At 46.7% G+C, this 18567-nt stretch overlaps 1 protein-coding gene across 15 annotated transcripts in view; it reads right to left on the bottom strand.

Moving 5' to 3' along the window:
• Positions 1-206: 206 nt before the first annotated feature.
• MIB2 (MIB E3 ubiquitin protein ligase 2) overlaps positions 207-18567 on the bottom strand; it is a 325069-nt gene continuing 306708 nt past the window's right edge. For all 15 annotated transcript variants that reach the window (XM_085609519.1, XM_085609515.1, XM_085609505.1 and 12 more), the window contains one exon: positions 207-1406. In XM_085609519.1, the coding sequence (XP_085465645.1) occupies positions 1165-1406 (242 nt within the window). In that variant the 3' untranslated portion in view covers positions 207-1164. The remainder of the gene's footprint in view (positions 1407-18567) is intronic.

Below are 18567 nucleotides of genomic sequence, written 5' to 3' on the forward strand. Positions count from 1 at the left end.
GGATCCCTGGATTCCACTTATGATTATGTGGGGGTCCACAGAAGTAAAAATTAAGAACCACTGGTCTAAAGCATACATCAGGAAATAAAGACCTGCACGTACTGGCATCCTAGACCTACATACCACTGCCTGCTTCCTGATCCATTATAATTTGGCACAGGCCCATGATACTTTAATACTCTCATACAATCAATGCAATACACAAATTTACTTTCAGAATTAATTTACTTGTCTTGGAACATTTCACACCTGTTCTGGGTTCTGCCACCACTCAGTCTGCTGCACCATGCGTAAGGAGTCACACATGGACTACTGGTGAATGGAAAACGCTCTTAATATACTCAAAGCAAGAGCAAAACATGATTTCAAATACTTTTCGCTACTTGATTGCTGGAAGCATAGGGTCAGATCTCTGGCCCCTTGTGTCTTCTTAGGATGGATTTAAATCCAGAACACAATGAAATTAAAAAGTGCTTGGTATAAGCTTCAATGGGTCTGGTTCACAGAGCACCCTTTTCACTGACAAACTCCCCACTCTAAGCTTGCTGTCCATTCCTTTGGGTGCCCCTTTCTGTCCAGTGCCAAGCTCTGACCTACACATCACCAGTGCACATCCTGATATGTAGCATATACAGTTATTGACATCAGACCATGTGGGATGGTGGCTCACTCCCACTTTGTTCTCTATGCTCTACAGTCCAGGGACACTGGTTACATCAGACCGAAGTAATGTTTGCAAAGTGTTTCCACCGCTCGAGAAACGTAATAAAAAAAAGTAAAAGACTCTCAATGTCACTTCCTATCCTTTGGTAACATCACTTCCTAAGGTTCTGCAGGTGCTGGATCTCATTTCCATGAGTGCACATGAGAAGAGGTTGCACTTCCTGATCTGGCTCTCACCCATGTGGTCACCAAACGCCCACCTGTCTTGTCAGCACCTGCCAATGGTGCTATCACTATTCTCCAAGGAGGCGTCATTCTTTTCATGATTCTAGAATGTTCAGCTGGTGGGTCTTGTCCTTTCTGTTCCCGGTGGCCTCTGGTCTGCCACAGATGAAGCTCACCGGATATCTTGAAGTCGTCGAACTGTATATTTTTCTCTCTCACTTGCGCCACAAATATAAAAAAGGCAGCTTGGCCCTTAGAAACTGGCTGTGCCTCCTTTCACACGAAAATCTGGATCCTTTCGCGTATTCCCTGCCGGCAGATCGGGCAGACTGTAAGGGCAGTGCTGCACTCCAGGCACGCCCCATGCCCACACTGAAAGACCAACTTGATGTGGTTGTCAATGCATATTGGGCAGGTCATCCTCTCCTCCATCTGCCGGTAACGGCTTTGAAGCTCTTCCATGATCCGTGACTGGTCTGTGACTTCTGAGCCTGGAAGCGCATCCACTTCCGTGTTATCTGTGAAGAGGGAATAAGAGGAGGAGTTTAAATATTACTTTCTGCAATTCAGCATAACTAATCATCAGCAACATGCAGATGTGACATGGCTCCCAATAAAATAATTGTCCCGTTGCTAGTTTTTCTGAAACTCTTGTAGAGCTTGGGTTAAATCCGTTACAAGTAAGCATGTGAGGATAACTGTGGGCATCTGCTTTCAGTGCTGTCCGTATGTGTTCTGTGTGTGCAGAAACCCTACAATACTGTTGTTGTACCTTTATGTGAAGGAAACTTGCACTGGGGTTATTAGTACTGCACCCATGTGTTTCTCTTTTTTGTAACACCCCTACACCTTTAGTTCAATAGATGCAGAAGATTAAAGTACATAAAATTAGAGCACAACAGTATAAAAAAGCAGAAACTTGAAAATAAATGCTGAAAAAAGAAAATTAGAATAATGGGCGTAGATATGTTTTTAGTGTTGGACAATGATGCATGATGAATAGAATACATCAAATGTCCCACAGAAATAAAACCATAAGTGTAGAATGGAAAATGTATTTCTCCCATTTTTTGTAAAGCACAACAAAGAATGAGTGGTGAAGCAGTACAGAATAAAGAAGATTAGAGGTGTAAGATTTTCAGTTTGACACAATAGGCATGATGTAATGGGACTTGGTGAGGCCGAGGTGGCATCAGGTGGGGGATGATCCATGTGTAACACAGCTAAGTCTAATGGTACTGACTAAATCTCAGACAAGCATCTGGCCAGTTAATAGCTGAAAGTAAGAGGATAAAGCTAGAGTGGAGGGCCCACAGAACAGTAAGCAAAAGTGCACAGACTGATTACCATCCATAATGTATAATGGAACTGGTGCCACTGAGACTGTGTTCCAATAAACTAAGAGTTGTGGATTGAATCTTGCCACACCTGCAGAACGAAGGCTTCAGTCCTGTGCCAAACTTGAAAAATTTTCCTTCAAGTCTCAGATGCACAAGTCCGTGCTCTATAATGAAGAACTTTGAACATGCAGAGATCTGCTTGAAAGTATTCTTGTTTATAAGGATGGAGGCTCAGTTGTTCAGAGTGGGAGACTGCATGCATTTGGAAGGTACAGATAGGACTTAAATATCTGAAAAGGTATTCTGGCATGCAATAATAAATTACCTTGTGAGCCACGCATAAAGCCTTCAAAGGTGAGCATTACTTTCAATTTCACATTTTCAGGGCCAGTTTGGCGCCTCAGACCAAGATATGAAGAGTGTGACAATTTTGTACTCTTTAGAGCTTATAGAGTTCAATGTGAAGGAGACCAATTAAATGGCACAGCATTAGGCAGCCAGAGATCAAAACTGCTTTCATCTGAGAAGGAAAATGCTACTTACCAGTATGCATCTGTTCTTGGCATGTAGAGCTGCAGATCCACACACTGAGCATAGATCGCCATCTGGTGTAGGGCCCGGATATGGGCACTTGTTTTTGTCTTGGAAACGTCTTTGGAAGTCATGGGATAGGGGACTCCTCCTTTGGATCATAGTGCGCATGGGCATCGGCTCCATCCTCAGATTGTTTTTTGCCAACAGGGAAATGATGGAGTTTTGTAAGAAAGAGAAAATATGCCCATGTATGCTGTATCTAAATAAGATAATACTGGAACAGATAAAGGTAGCCGGGGAGGTGGGTGGGCATGTGTGGATCTGCAGCTCTACATGTCAAGAACAGATGCATACTGGTAAGTAGCACTTTCTGTTCGAGGCATATGAGCTGCAGATCACACACTGAGCATAGATTGTATAGCGGTACCAGCCTCTAGCGGCGACCACCAGTGTCTGTTGCCGTAGTTTGAAATAGTGTTTTGAGTACCGCCTGGCCCACACTAGCTTGTTGTTTTGTTTGCACATCTACACAATAGTGTTTTGTGAATGTGTGCGGTGTAGACCATGTGGCTGCTTTGCAGATGTCATCTAGGGGAATGTTCCCTAAAAATGCCATTGAAGCACCTATCTTTCGGGTAGAGTGGGCTTTAGGAGGAACAGACAAGGTGCGTTTAGCTTTGTGATAGGAAATCTGTATGCATTTCACAATCCACCTTGCTATGCCAGATTTCGATATGGGGTTGCCTTTATGTGGTGTTGAGGACACGAAAAGTTGTTTGGTTGCCTTTGGACAATGGGTGTGGATATCCGGCGGAGAAGTTTGGGCATTTGGCATTTTCGGCGAAGAGGTCTATCTCTGGCTGCCCCCACAACTGGAAAAAGGGTTGAAGAACTTGTGGATGAAGTTCCCACTCGTGAATCTGTTGCGTTTGACGACTTAACAGATCGGCGATGCTGTTCTGGACTCCTGGAACATGTTGAGCTAGGAGAAAAATGGTTTGAGGAATAGCCCATCTCCAAATGCTTTGCGCTAGTTGGGAGAGCTGTAGGGAATGTGTCCCACCCTGTTTCTGTATGTAGTACATGGCTTTGTCTGATATTTGTTTTGGAATGCCTTTAGGGCCAGAAAAATTGCTAGCAACTCCAGGTGATTGATGTGGAGTAACTTTTGTTGTGGAGTCCACGTGCCCTGCGTGGTGTGATGTAATAGATGAGCTCCCCAGCCGGAGAGCGATGCGTCCGCTGTTAACACAATCTGTGGAACCAGCTCGGGGAACGGTCGCCCTATGGAAAGGTTTTTGGTGTTCCACCACTGCAGAGAGCGATAAGTGTGGCCATCCACCAACACCAGATCTGTTAGCTGACCTTGAGCTTGGTTCCACTGACGTGCTAAGCACTCCTGCAGAAGACGCATTTGGAGTCTTGCGTGGGGTACTATGAATATGCAAGAGGCCATCATCCCTATGAGCTGCATGAACACTCTAGCTGGAAGAGAGTGTTGCGGCTGAAATTTTGTTAAGAGTTTCTGCATGCTTGCTATCCTGGCTGCACTGGGGTATGCAAGTGCTTTTGAGGTGTCTATTGTGGCACCGAGGTACTGCTGTATGTGGGACGGTTGTACATGAGACTTTGCGTGGTTTACTGTGAACCCTAAGTCGTGGAGTAGCTGGATTGTTGCGTGAGTGTGACGTACACACTGATTGTATGAGTTGGCTTTTATGAGCCAATCGTCCAAATATGGGAAGACGTGAATGTGTTGTCTTCTGAGGTGAGCTGCAACTACCGCCAGACACTTGGTGAATACTCTGGGTGCTGTGGTGACTCCGAAAGGGAGCACCTTGAATTGGTAGTGCTGGCCTTCCACTACAAACCTGAGATATTTTCTGTGAGAGGTGTGAATGGGAATATGAAAGTAGGCGTCCTTGAGATCTAGATTGGCAAGGAAGTCGCCTTGGGAAAGGAGAGGAAGGACTTGTTGAAGCGTGACCATGTGAAAGTGGTCTGAGTGTATGTAGAGATTTAGGGGTCTGAGGTCTAGGATAGGTCTCAGAGATCCGTCCTGCTTTGGGATGAGGAAATACAGGGAGTCGACTCCTGTGTTTTGCTGATGCAGGGGGACTGGTTCTATTGCATGTTTTTTTAGGAGGGAAATTACCTCCTGTTTTAACAGTGATAAATGTTCTAATGACATTGGGTGCTGTCTGGGTGGTATGGTTGGGGGAGTAGAGGTGAGTTCCAGACAGTAACCTGTTTGAACGATTTGCGTCACCCACCTGTCTGTGGTGATGGTGTTCCAGACAGGAAGCAACAGTAGTAATCTTCCCCCGACAGGTGTGGGATGGTCCGGGGGAAGCGGAGGGAAGTCATTGGGTAAGGGTGGAGGCAGAGCAGGTGTTGTTAGTTTTGCCTCTACCTTTGTTATTATTGCCTCTGTAGCCTCCTCTCTGATAACCCTTGGTGAATGTGGTTTGGGTGGGAGTCTTGTAAGACGTGGAGGGGTTGTCTGAGGAATAGCCTCTGGAGTTGCCTATGTAAGAGGAGCGACGAAAGGAGCGTCTGGGAGCTTGCGATTGCAAGGCTCCCATTGATTTAGCCGTGTCAGTGTCTTTTTTCATCTTCGAGAGATTTATCCACGGCCGGTCCAAACAAGTGTTCCTGGTCAAATGGCTGACTGAGAATGGAAGTTTGTACTTCAGGTTTAAAACCGGAAATGCGTAGCCAAGCGTGTCTATGCAGGAGGACACTTGTGTTTATGGCTCGGGAGGCGGTGTCTGCCACGTCTAGAACGCAATGAATGGAGGTGTTAGTGATGAGCTTACCCTCTTGTATGAGGTCGTTAACCCTGTTTTTATATTTTTCAGGCAGGTGTTACAATAGGGTCTCTAGCTGGTCGTAGTGCGCCCTATCATACCTAGCTAACAAGGCTTGAGTGTTGGCGATATGCCATATGTTAGCTGCTTGAGACGCTGTGCGTTTACCGGAAGCGTCCAAGAGTTTGGACTCTTTGTCGGGAGGTGGAGCATCCCCTGACGTTTGAGAGTTAGCCCTTTTTCTGGCGTTGGAGACTTCTAATGAATCCAACGGAATGTGGCCTTTAATGTATGCTGGGTCGGCTTTATATATCTTTTCTATCCTTGGGTTGATAACCCTAGCCCTAACGGGGTCTTTAAACCCTTCAGGTGCATGTTTAATTACCCCTTTCAGCATGGGTAGACTGGAGGTGGTCTTTTGTGAGATATCAAAAGCATCCATTAAAAAATCCTCATCCACAGGGTCAGTGTGTAAGTCTACCCCGTGGTACTGTGCAGCTCTGTGAATGAGCTGGTTGAAGCCCATGGTATCCTCTGGAGGGGAAGGTCTAGAGGGATAGATGTCATCCTGTGGCACGTTAGGGACATCAGGTGTATTGTAATCGTCCCATTGGTCTGGGGTATGAGGTAGACTAGGATCCCCTAGTGGCTTATCATCTGCACCCTCCCCTGTGTCATCATCGTCCTCTGGTGGAGGAGATGGTGTAGCAGAGTGGTGTGGTGGAGGAGGAGGTGGAGAAGGGATGTCGCAATGTCCCTCTTTTTAGGTGCTGGAGCTGGTGTAGGCGAGTCCAGTGGTCTCTTTTTAGAACTGAGAATCAGTTGACCAGTCTTTGGATCTTTAAGAAGAGTCTTTTGGGTGAGATCTGGTTTAAAAAGCTCTTCTGTGGGAGGCATGTCCTTCGATGCTGATTTTTTTCGGTTCCGAATGCTTGCGCGGCACCAACTGTAGAGCGGTTTTGTGCTCTTTCGGCTTGGAGCCGTGAGGTTTTGAGGAGTCTGTAGGGGCCTGCGGAACCGGTTGTTTTTTCGGTTCCGAATGCTTTTTCGGCTCTGAAGTTTGAGAGTCTGTAGTCTTCGGTAGCGGCTTTTTGGCCGGTTCCGATGATTTTTTCGGAGTCAAGAGATTGGTGCCGGTAGGTTTGGGTGCCGAGTGCGTCGATGCGGAGGCAGTAGTGGGCACCGAGGAGGAGTGTGGTGTCTTCTTTTTCGGTGCCGGGGTCTGAGTTTCAGTACCGAGGGCAGGCTGACTCGATCCGGAGTGGCCTGAAGGCTTTGTTGTTTGCTTCTTGGCCGGGTCCGAAGGCGGGGTGTGGGAAGTACTTTCTCGGTGTGCACCTGGGCCCGAAGGTAAAGGCGTGACCGAAGCCTTTTTCGGTGGTGGGGGTCGGGTCGACGGCAGTACTTACGACCCGTTGCCCAGGAGTGATGTTGGAGTCTGCTTCGGAGGCGCTGACGAGGCCTTCTTCGACCCACTCCTGTTCTGGAACATCGACGCCCTCTTGGAAGATGTCATCGGGAATGGAAGTCGACGAGCTAGACTATCCCGGATGGTCTTTTTGGAGCGGAAAGAGGCACAAGCTGGACAGTCTCTGGCCTCGTGCTCCTGTGAAAGGCAGAGGTTACACACCTCATGCAGATGTGTGTGGGAATTTCGACCCACATTGAGGACACTTCTTGAATAGAGTCCTTTCCATGAGCCAGATGTAGAGGCCCAGGTAGGCCTGAAGGCCTTCGTCGACGACCGGAATCGAGGACTTCGAAGTTGGTGAGATGCGCGAGGATCGGGATCGCGATCGAAAACAATACCGTAGAAAAAGGTGAAGGATTGCGTGTCGAAAGTGGGATCGGTAACGGTACCGAGCTGGAGCCTGATAAACACATCCGAGCCCGATGGCGGAAAAAAACAATCTGAGGATGGAGCCAATGCCCATGCGCACTATGATCCAAAGGAGGAGTCACCTATCCTGCGACTACCAAAGACTTTTCCAAGACAAAAATAAGTGCACATATCCGGGCCCAACACCAGATGGCGATCTATGTCTATGCTCTGCAGCTCATATGCCTTGAACAGTGTGTTCCTATACCAACCATTCACCTTAGTAGTTAGACTTGTAGCTCTGTTGGAAATGAGGACAACTAGTTGGTCAAGAGCGAACAACACTTTTGTATTCAAGTAGGAGAGGTTCTCCGTTGTGATTGTCAGAGGTTGATATTTAGTGGATACAAGCTTTTACAAAAGAGTATCTGCAGGAGGATGGGCGACTGAACCCAAGGTTTTTAGGTTTCAGATCGAGATCTTTATCAATGGTTGAACTGACTGAAGCATAAACTTACCAGGAGAGAGCCTTAGACAACGATCCACATGCATGGAAATGTTGTGGAAGGAAAATGCTACTTACACAGTATGCATCTGTTCTTGGATGTAGAGCTGTAGAATCTCATGCTTCTGCATAGATTGCATAGCAAATCTGAATACATTTAACAATCCACCTAGCAATACCCGATTAGGATATAGGATTGCCCTTGTGAGGTGGTGCAAAAGCAACAAAAAGTTGTTTGGTTTTGCAAAAAAGATTTTGTTCTTTCAGTGTAATACAAGAGTACTCTTCTAACATCTAAGGTGTGTAGAGCTCTTTCTGCAACAGAGTCAGGTTGAGGGAAGAAATTGATTAATGTGAAATGCAGATACTACCTTGGGTAGGTACGAAGAACCACTTTATCTTTGTGTAGCTGGAAGAAAGGTTCTTCTATGGTTAGTGCCTGAAGTTTACCCACTCTTCTTAATGAAGTGACTGCAATGAGAAGAGCTGTTTTCCAAGTATGGAACTGTAGATCACATTTGTGCATGGGTTGAAATGGTGAGCCCATGAGCCTTGTGAGGACTATGTTAAGATTCCACCCCTGGGGCAGGTGGAAGTCTTGGTGGTATAACTCTCTTTAGTCGTTCCATAAATGCTTTGATTGCAGGCACTCTAAATAGCGATAGATGTTGTCTATTTTGAAGATAGGCTGCAATTGTAGCGATATGCAGTCTGGTGGATGTATAGGCCAATGATGACTGTTGTAAATGTAAGAGGTAGCAGATAATGTTTTGTATGGAAGCATCCAGAGGGTTGATGTTATTGTAATAGATAACAAATCACTTCCATTTGGCTGCGAAGCAGGCTCTTGTGGTAGGCTTGCTAGCCTCCTTAATAATGTTCATACAGTCTGGTGGAAGGTTCAGATAACCAAACTATATGACTTCAGGAGCCAGATCGAGAGGTTCAATTGTTTGGGATCTGGATGTTTGATTTCTCCATGGCTCTGTGTGAGGAGACTGGGAGTTAAATGTAATTTTTTATGTGGTACCAGAGAGAGTTCCAACAGAGTTGTGAACCAGGGTTGACGTGCTCATGTTGGAGCTACCAGTATTAGTGCGAGGGATGTTTGTCTGAGTTACCGAACCACTGATGGAATGAGTGGGAGAGGCAGAAAAGCGTAAGCAAATATCCCTGACCAGTTCATCCATAGAGCATTGTCTTTGGACAACAGCTGTGGATACCTGGAGGCGAAGCTAGGGCATTTTGCGTTTTGGGGTGTTGCGAACAGATCTATGTGAGGGACTCCGCAAGCTTTAGAGTATTGGTGGAGAACTTAAGGGTGAAGTTCCCATTCGTGTATTTGATACCTTTGTCTGCTGAGGAGGTCCGCAATCTGGCGGTTGACTCCTGGGAGGTGTTCCGCTAGGAGGTAAATATTGTGGTGAATAGCCCACCTCCAGCTCCACCTTGGGCTAAGTGAGAGACTTGGAGACAGTGTGTCCCCCACCCCCGTTTCTTTATTTAATACATAGAAGTCATGTTGCCGGTTCGAACCAAGACAGCTTTGCCAGAGACGTGATCTTGAAAGGCTTTGAGAGCTAGAAAGATCGCTATCAGCTCTAAATGATTGATGAGCAACTTTTGTTGGTGTCTGCACAGACCTTGCACCGTGTGTTGTTGAAGATGAGCTCCCCATCCAGTTAGGGACGCGTCCGCTGTTACTAAGGTCTGTGAAACTGGGGCTATGAACGGCCGTCGTTTTGACAGATTTTGTTTGTTCCACCACTGCAGAGAGTGATGAGCACGGCAGCTTACCAACACTAGATCGGGTAATAGACCGTGCGACTGGTTCACTGACTGGCTAAGCATTCTTGAAGTGGACGCATGTGCAGTCTGACATGGGGAACGATCATGATGCAAGATGCCATCATTCCCAAGAGCTGCATAAACACTCGAGCTGGAAGTGATTGAGTGGCTTGAAATTTGCTAATTAGCACCTGAATGTTTTGAATTCTGGCTGCGTTGGGAAACGCTAGAGCCCTTTGAGTATCCATAGTGGCTCCTAGGTAGTTCTGAATTTTGTGATTTTAACACATTGACTATAAAACCTAGTTGTTAAAGAAACGGAATTGTTACGGAAGTATGGTTGCGGCATTGTTGGTACGTGCTGGCTTTGATGAGCCCGTTGTCCAGATAGGGGAAGACATGTATGCTTTGTCTTCTTAGATGCGCAGCTGCCACCGCCAGACACTTTGTGAAGACTCTGGGGTCAGTGGTGACTCCAAATGGGAGTACATTGAACTGGTAGTGTTGACCTGCTACCACGAACCTGAGAAATGTGCGGTGAGCCAGATGGATTGGAATATGAAAGTAGGCGTCTTTTAAGTCTAGAGTAGAAAGAAAGTCGCCCTTTTGCTAAAAGGGTAAGAACCTGTTGAAGTGTTACCATGTGGAAATGGTCTAACTGTATGTAAAGATTTAGTTTTCTGAGATCTAATATTGGTCTGAGAGAACCGTCTTTTTTGGGAATTAGGAAGTAAAAGGAGTAGACGCCCGACCCCTGATGTTGTGGTGGTACGGGCTCTATAGCTTGTTTTAGAAGCAGTGATTGTACCTCTTGTTTGAGAAGGTGTAGGTGATATGGTGAAAGTTTGTGCTACTTTGGGGGAATTTTGGAGGGGTGTTGAACTCCAGGCAGTGCCCAGAATGGATAATTTGGAGAACGCACTTGTCTGTTGTTATTGACTACCACTTTGGTAGAAATTCTGACAGTCTTCCCCCCACAGGTGTTAAGTGGTCGGGGAAACTATGGGCAAGTCACTGTTTTGTATTGGAGGGGGAGGTACGTGTGTTGGAACCTCTACCTCTGAAGTAAGTTTTAGAACCTGAGGGTTGATTATTGCCCTTATATGTGGATGTAGTGTCCGAGGAAGTGGTTTTGGACCCTGCTCAATAAAAGGAGCGCTGAAAGGAACCACGGCCTTGTGGAGACTGAAGGGCTCCCATTGATTTAGCCACTTCAGTATCTCTTCATTTTTTCAAGTTAAGAATCTACCACTGGCCCAAACAGGTGTTCCTTATCGAATGGTGTGTTCAATATTGAGGTCTGAACCTCCGGTTTGAACCCCGATCTGCATAGCCAGGCGTGCCTTCTTAAAAGGACACAAGTGTTCACCGCTCTGGCAGATGTATCAGCCGCATCTAGGGTGCACCTAATTTGATTGTTGGAAATTAGTTGTACCTCACGTACTTGGTCTTGCGCTTTAGATTTATGTTCTTGGGGTAAGAATTGTATAAGTTGTTCCATTTCATCCCAATGCGCACGGTCATATCTGGCTAGCAGCGCTTGTGTGTTAGATATGCGCCAGAGGTTAGTTGCCTGGGAGGTTATTCTTATCCCTGAAGCGTCAAGTAGCTTTGACTCTTTATCTGAGGGTGGTGCGTCTCCAGTAGTCTGGGAGTTTGCCCTTTTACGTGCATTAGAAACAACTAATGAGTCTAAGGGTAATTGTCCTCTTATGTAGACTGGATCAGATGGGGCAGGTTTGTATTTTGTATCCACCCTGGGGGCAAGGATACGTGCCCTGACAGGATCCTTAAATATGTCGTCTACAAGTCTGGTCATTCCTTTAAGCATGGGTAACATATGTGTGGATTTTTGTGTGTTGTTTTATGTTTCAAAGAGGAAATCCTCTTCAAGGGATTATTTATGCAGCTGGACACCATAGTAATTGGCAGCCCTGACTAGTAATTCAATGTATGCTATGCTGTCATCTGGTAGAGAGGGTCTGGTAGGATATAGGTCATGGTCATTGTCTGTGGGTGAGTCAGTGTTATAGTCATCCCACTCATCTGTAGGTCCAGGCTGATTATCATCCCTGTCCCCATCACCCTGATCTTCAGGTATATGTGGTGGTGAGTGCTTAGGTGAAGTTGGCACTGACAGAGACTGAGGTAAATGTGGTAAAGGAAGAGAAAGAGGAGGAGGGGAAGGGTTTGTCCCAACAGATCTCTTCTTTAATGGAATGTGGTATTCCTCTTCGGTAGTAGCCCCTCTTTTAAAAGTCACTTTGGTGGTAATGTGGCCGGTTATTGCATGTATGACCACCATTTTCTGTTTTGGGTCTGGTTTTTCGAGCGGATCACCAAAACTATGCTTCTTAGGTGACTTCGGTGCATCAAGCTATCCTGGCTGAAGAGGGGTGAAACCCCGAAACTGGTCCTAGGATGCTTGTTTCCAGTCCAGGGAGGACCTGGCTTGGCAGTTCGGGCTGGACTGTTCCCATGAGGCACAGGGTCAAGACTGATTTGCATATGGCTGGGTTCAACCTGGAATGGCATGGTGAGCAAAAAAACGATGGATTTAGGCCCAGATCTCTGTACTGGGGTGAATGTATGACATTGTTCTGCATTCTGTCCATCAACTGTTGTTTTTGCATTGGACTTCGGTGTATCAGTCTGTTTCGGCGCTGAAATTTACGCTGCTGATGGTTTTGGGGCTGTTGTTTTCGGATCCGATATGTTTTTTTGTGGAGAGTGGTGATGATCGTAGCCGGACTTGGTCTTCATTCCTGAAGGCTTTGGCTCGGTGCCTGATTTGGAATAGGGCTTTTCGGAGCCGGAGGGCTTTTTGGCAGGCTTCGGTGCTGAGCCAGGAGGCGGGGCGTCGAAAGCGTGGTCTCTGTGCCGACCGGGGGCCCAAAGGCGCGGGTTGGTCCAGAGTCTTCTTTTTTGGTTGAGTTCGGGGAGGCAGGGCCTTTACTTACAGTACGTTGTCCCTGTGGGATGTCTTCATCCTGGTCGGAGCCATCCTCGGAGACTCCTCGGGTCTGTTCTTGCTCCTCCTTGGCTCTGATAGGGTTGTCGGCCTCTTCATCAGATTCAGGTCCGAAGAGGTCTGGAGTGGAGCCTGTGTGTTGGCTCTGCATGTCGCGTCGATGGGCCCGACGGTCGCAAAGAGTTTTTTTGGAGCGGAAAGCTGGGCATGCGTCCCAGTCATGTTCACAGTATTCCGGTGACAGACACAGGTTGCACACCTCGTGTGAATCGGTGCGCGAATATTTCGCGTGGCACTGAGTACAGAATTTAAAAGGCGTTTGTTCCATCGACTGCGAGTCGAACCAGGGGCTAGGCCCAACAGCCTACCAGGAGCTCTCTGATCGAAAAGAGTTCATTGTAAAAACACGATCCGCAAAGAATGGATAACGCGATCAAAAACAATACCGTCGAGGTTGAGTGTTGTACGCACCGAGAGAAACCGAAGGATCAGCGTCGAATCGGAGCGCAGCGAGTCACATCCGAACCCGATGGCGGAAAAAAACAATCTGAAGATGGAGTTGATGACCATGCACACTATCACCGAAAGGAGGAGTCACCTACCTCGTGACTAGGAAGACTTCTTCGAAGAAAAACAAAGTGCAAACATCCGGACCAAACACTAGATGGCGATCTATGCATAAGCATGTGATCTACAGCTCACATGCCTCGGTCATTAAGTTACAACTGTGACTTAATATTTGCATCAACAGCACCACCAACAGAATAAATCCTAAATGTCTATAGTGATAATTTCCTTCGCAGGGATGTTATTCAGACCATATACCAAATTAATGAGATTCAGATGGTGAGGGTATGTAGGACAGGGTCACAATGTTCACCCAAAAAGGAGGCTACATCCATATAAGAAGAATTGTGTAAGAAGACCAAGTGCTTGTGGCATACTTTATTAGGAGATACTCAAGCGTTTCAAATGCTTTCCTATAGCAGATAAAGACTAGCCACTGCAGGCCTATCAATATTTAGGTACACCACAGTAGTTCATTAACGAGTGAAGATGAACTTGAGAACAAGGTTTTGGCAAGGAAACGGAGAGTGTTCTACAATGAGGTTATGGATGTAGGGACCTTTTTATTGTGGTTCTGGCATTGAAGTGGGCTTCTACCAATGGTACTTCTTGAATGGGTAAGTTGGCAGAAAGATTCTGAGGATTTTGATCAACTCAAAAGAAAGGGTAGTCAGTGGGTGCACGGTGGTGAATGAAGGTAGTGTTTTCATGCGCCCGAGTGTAGTGCTGCTCTCAGATTTGTCATCCAAGAAGAAAGTTAAGCAGGTCTCCTAGGTACTAGCTCTAAGCTGAGAAGAAGCATGGCTATAGTGTGTGGGATTATACGGTGCATTGACCACTTCAGCTTTCCTCTGCATAATTAAAGAAAGGTTCAGAGGCAGGTGCAGTCTAGAGTGGTGGGGTGGAGTGGTATGGGAGAGGTTGAAGCTTCTCAATTTATACTACTTTTAGGGTTTTTAACTTGTGAAGGGCTGCAGCCAGGTATGCTCAGTAGTCCTGTATCATTATCTTTCTATTGTGATAAAGTTTTATAAAGAGAGTGGTAGTAAGAGCTAGTGAGTTTATATAGGTGTATTTGGGTTCACCTATATTTGCATTCTCCTAAAATCACTGCAAAGTGGGATATGGGATATGATTGTCTGAAGATAAAAGCCCAGGTAAAGACACTGGATGTGTAACAAACTGTGGGTGTTAGACACATCTTTTATGTACAGAAACAGTTATCTACCATCAGCGTCTCCGTATGCAGAGCAATTATTATAATTGTTTCACATCACTATATAATCAGTGAGAAATAAGTTTGTTGCTGGATGGACCACTTTTAATACAGTAAATAATTGCAGGAGTTGTTGACAACATTACAGTCGGGATCAGGCAATGATTGGACAGGACTTAGTGTATGTTATAAGGATTTAATAAGCACTGCTTATTAGGATGAATGTACAAAATGGGACTTTTTTTTTTTAGATGTGGGCAGAAACTGTATAAAAGATTATTTAGAGGACACTGCTTGAATGAGAACTAATTAACTGAACAGATGTCTCGGCTATGTATTTTGTAACAGTTCGACATTCAGAGCTTTGCAAAACGTTGGGGAGGTTGCTGTTGTGATGTAGCAAAGGTGGATGTAGCTAAATGCCTTTCCTGAATGAGGTAATCGTTCTTATCCAGGGCCAGGTTCGTTAATGAATATGCTACTTACCAGTATGCATCTGTTCTTGGCATGTAGGGCTGCTGACATTCATATCTGTGCATAGATCGCCGCCTAGTGTTGGGTCCGGATGTTTGCACGTTGTTGTCCTGGAAGAGTCTTCGAAGTATCCTGGGATAGGTGACTCCTCCCCTGGACTACAGTGCGCATGGGCATCCTCTCCATCCTCAGATTGTTTTTCGCCATTGTGGCAGTGATGGAGTAGATACAGAAAGTGATGACCATGCTTACAGTAATTCTGAGAGCTGCAGCTGCTACAGGCGCCGGGGAGGAGGGAGGGCGATATGAATGTCAGCAGCCCTACATGCCAAGAACAGATGCATACTGGTAAGTAGCATATTCAGTTCGAGGCATGTGGGCTGCTGAATTCATATCTGTGCATAGAATACATAGCAGTACCTCCTATTAGCGGCGGCTACCAGTGCCAGCTGCAGCGGTCTGAAAAAGAGTTTTGAGAACAGCCTGTCCTACAGCTGCCTGCTGTTTTGATTGCACATCAACACAATAGTGTTTGGTAAATGTGTGTGTAGTGGACCAGGTGGCTGCTCTACATACATCATGCAAAGGAATGTTTCCCAGGAAAGCCATGGAGGCCCCTAACTTACGTGTTGAGTGGGCTCGTGGGGGAATAGTTAATGTGCGTTTAGCCTTTTGGTAGCAAATTTGAATACATTTAACGATCCATCTGGCTATACCTGCTTTGGAGATAGCGTTACCTTTGTGGTTTGGGGCAAAGGCAACGTAAAGTTGTTTAGACTTCCTAAAGACCTTAGTCCTGTAGATATAGTACATGAGGGCTCTCTTTACATCTAGTGTATGGAGTGCTCTTTCTGCGACAGTTTGTGGGTTTTGAAAGAAAACAGGCAGTTCAATAGTTTGATTCATGTGGAACTGCGATATCACCTTGGGCATGAATTTGGGGTTGGTACGTAGTACGACCCTGTTGGTGTGAACCTGTATAAATGGCTCTTGAACGGTTAGTGCCTGGAGTTCACTAACTCTCCTCAAAGAAGTGATTGCTACTAGGAAAGCTACTTTCCAGGTGAGGAATTGAATCTCGCATGAGTGTAGAGGTTCGAAGGGTGGACCCATCAGGCGTGTGAGGACCAAGTTGAGGTTCCACATTGGCGCTGGTGGGTGGCTTGGAGGAATTACTCGTTTGAGTCCTTCCAAGAATGCTTTGATGGCTGGCACTCTGAATAAAGAGAGGGGCTGCCTGTTCTGGAGATAGGCTGATATTGCGGTCAAATGGACACGTATTGAGGTGTATGCCAGATTGCATCGGTATAGGTGTAAGAGGTAACAAATTATGTTTTGGATGGATGCATCTAGCGGGTTAATATCATTATTATTGCAATAAATGACGAATCTTTTCCATTTGGCTGCATAGCACGCCCTGGTAGTGGGTCTCCTGGCCTCCTTAATGATGTCCATACAGTCAGGTGGCAGGTTTAGGTAGCCAAACTCTAGGACTTCAGGAGCCAGATTGCCAGGTTCAGCTGTTGCGGATCTGGGTGCTGAATCTCTCCATGGTTCTGCGTCAAATGCGCGGGTTTGATCCGCAGTCTTTGATGCGGCACCACGGAAAGTTCGAGAAAGGTGGTGTACCATGGCTGGCGTGCCCACGTTGGAGCAACCAGGACGAGTGTCAGTGAGTGTTGTCTGAGTTTGCGTGCCACCAGCGGTATCAGTGGTGCTGGGGGAAAAGCGTACGCAAATCTGCCGGACCAGTTCATCCATATCGCATTGCCCTGCGACTGCGGATGTGGGAACCTGGCGGCAAAGCTTTGGCATTTTGCGTTTTCGCTTGTGGCGAATAGGTCTATGTCTGGATGACCCCACTTCTGGAAGTACGGCTGGAGTACTGATGGGTGTAACCAGATGGCGGATCTGCTGAGCAGATCCGCCATCTGGTTGTCCTTGCCAGGGAGGTGTTCCGCCATGAGGAACATGTTCCTCTGAATGGCCCACTTCCACATGCTCTGAGCCAGATGAGACAACTGTGGAGAGTGTGTTCCTCCCTGCTTCTGTATGTAGTACATGGCGGTCATGTTGTCCGTCCGGATCAACACGACTTTGTTGCACAAGTGTACTTTGAATGCCTTCATAGCCAGGAAGATTGCCATCAGTTCTAGAAGGTTGATGTGCATCTTCTTTTGTTGTGTTGTCCATAGTCCCTGCACTGTGTAATTGAGTACATGAGCTCCCCATCCCTGGAGAGACGCGTCCGCTGTCAGTATTATCTGTGGAACAGGCTCTTGGAATGGTCGGCCCTTGCAAAGGTTTTGTGGATTCCACCAATGCAGAGAGTTGTGTGCCCGACCGCTCACCAACACTAGGTCTTTTAGTTGCCCTTGAGCCTGATTCCATTGACGTGCTAAGCACTCCGCGCATATGTAGTCTCGCGTGTGGGACTATGAAAATGCAGGAGGCCATCATGCCTATCAACTGCATGAACACTCGCGCGGGAAGGGAGTGTTGGGGTTTGAACTTGGAAATCAGCATTTGCATGCTGTTGATTATCACTAAATTTGGCTGAGCTGTGGCCGCCAGAGTGTCTATGGTCGCACCTAGGTACTGTTGTACGTGTGCGGGTTGGAGATGGGATTTTGGGTAATTTAGTGAGAACCCCAGACTGTGAAGAAGGTGAATGGTGCGGGACATGTGGCTGGCACATTGCTGGGCTGACTTTGCTTGAACAAGCCAGTTGTCGAGGTAGGGGTAGACATGAATGTGTTGCCTCCGTAGATGTGCGGCCACAGTAGCCAGGCACTTTGTGAAAACTCTGGGCGCTGTTGTCACGCCGAAGGGAAGAACCTTGAATTGGTAGTGCTGCCCTTGAATAGTGAACTTGAGATATTTCCTGTGTGATGGGTGAATGGTTATGTGGAAATACGCATCTTTGAGGTCTAGCGTGGCTAGGAAGTCTCCCTGTTTGAGCAGTGGTAGGACTTGTTGCAGGGTGAGCATGTGGAAATGCTCCGAGAGAATGTAGCGGTTGAGGGGTCTCAGGTCTAGTATAGGTCTGAGTGACCCGTCCTTTTTCGGTATTAAAAAATACAGGGAGTACACCCCCGTACCTTGCTCGTGGACGGGTACCACCTCTATTGCGCCTTTTTGTAGCATACTTAGCACTTCCTGCTGTAATAGCGTTAAGTGCTCTGAGGACATAGGACGGTGTTTTGGCGGTATTGTGGGCGGAGTGGAGGTTAATTCTAGGCAGTAACCGTGTTTGATAATATCTTTGACCCACCTGTCCGTGGTGATGGAGTTCCACGTGGACAGGAACCTTTGTAGCCTTCCCCCGACAGGTGTTATGTGGTCGGGAGGAAGGGAGAGGGCGTCACTGTTTGTTCTTGGGGGAGGACCTGGTGTTGCCATATCCGCGTCCTCTGCCCTTTGTGCTTGAGCCACGATATCCACCCCGGGTGTTTTTATCGTAGGAACTTTGTGTGTTTCCTTTGTTGTAGGTTTGCTGTGACCCCTGTCCTCTACCTGCTCCTCTATTTCCGGGGCGACGAAAGGAGCCGCTCCGAAAGGTCTGCGTTTGGAGAGCCCCCATGGACTTTGCAGTGTCTGTGTCCTTTTTTATTTTTTCTAGGGTGGTGTCAACCTCTGGCCCGAATAAGTAGTG

Source organism: Triturus cristatus, chromosome 1_2 (genome assembly GCF_964204655.1).
Source record: "Triturus cristatus chromosome 1_2, aTriCri1.1, whole genome shotgun sequence".
Taxonomy (NCBI): domain Eukaryota; kingdom Metazoa; phylum Chordata; class Amphibia; order Caudata; family Salamandridae; genus Triturus; species Triturus cristatus.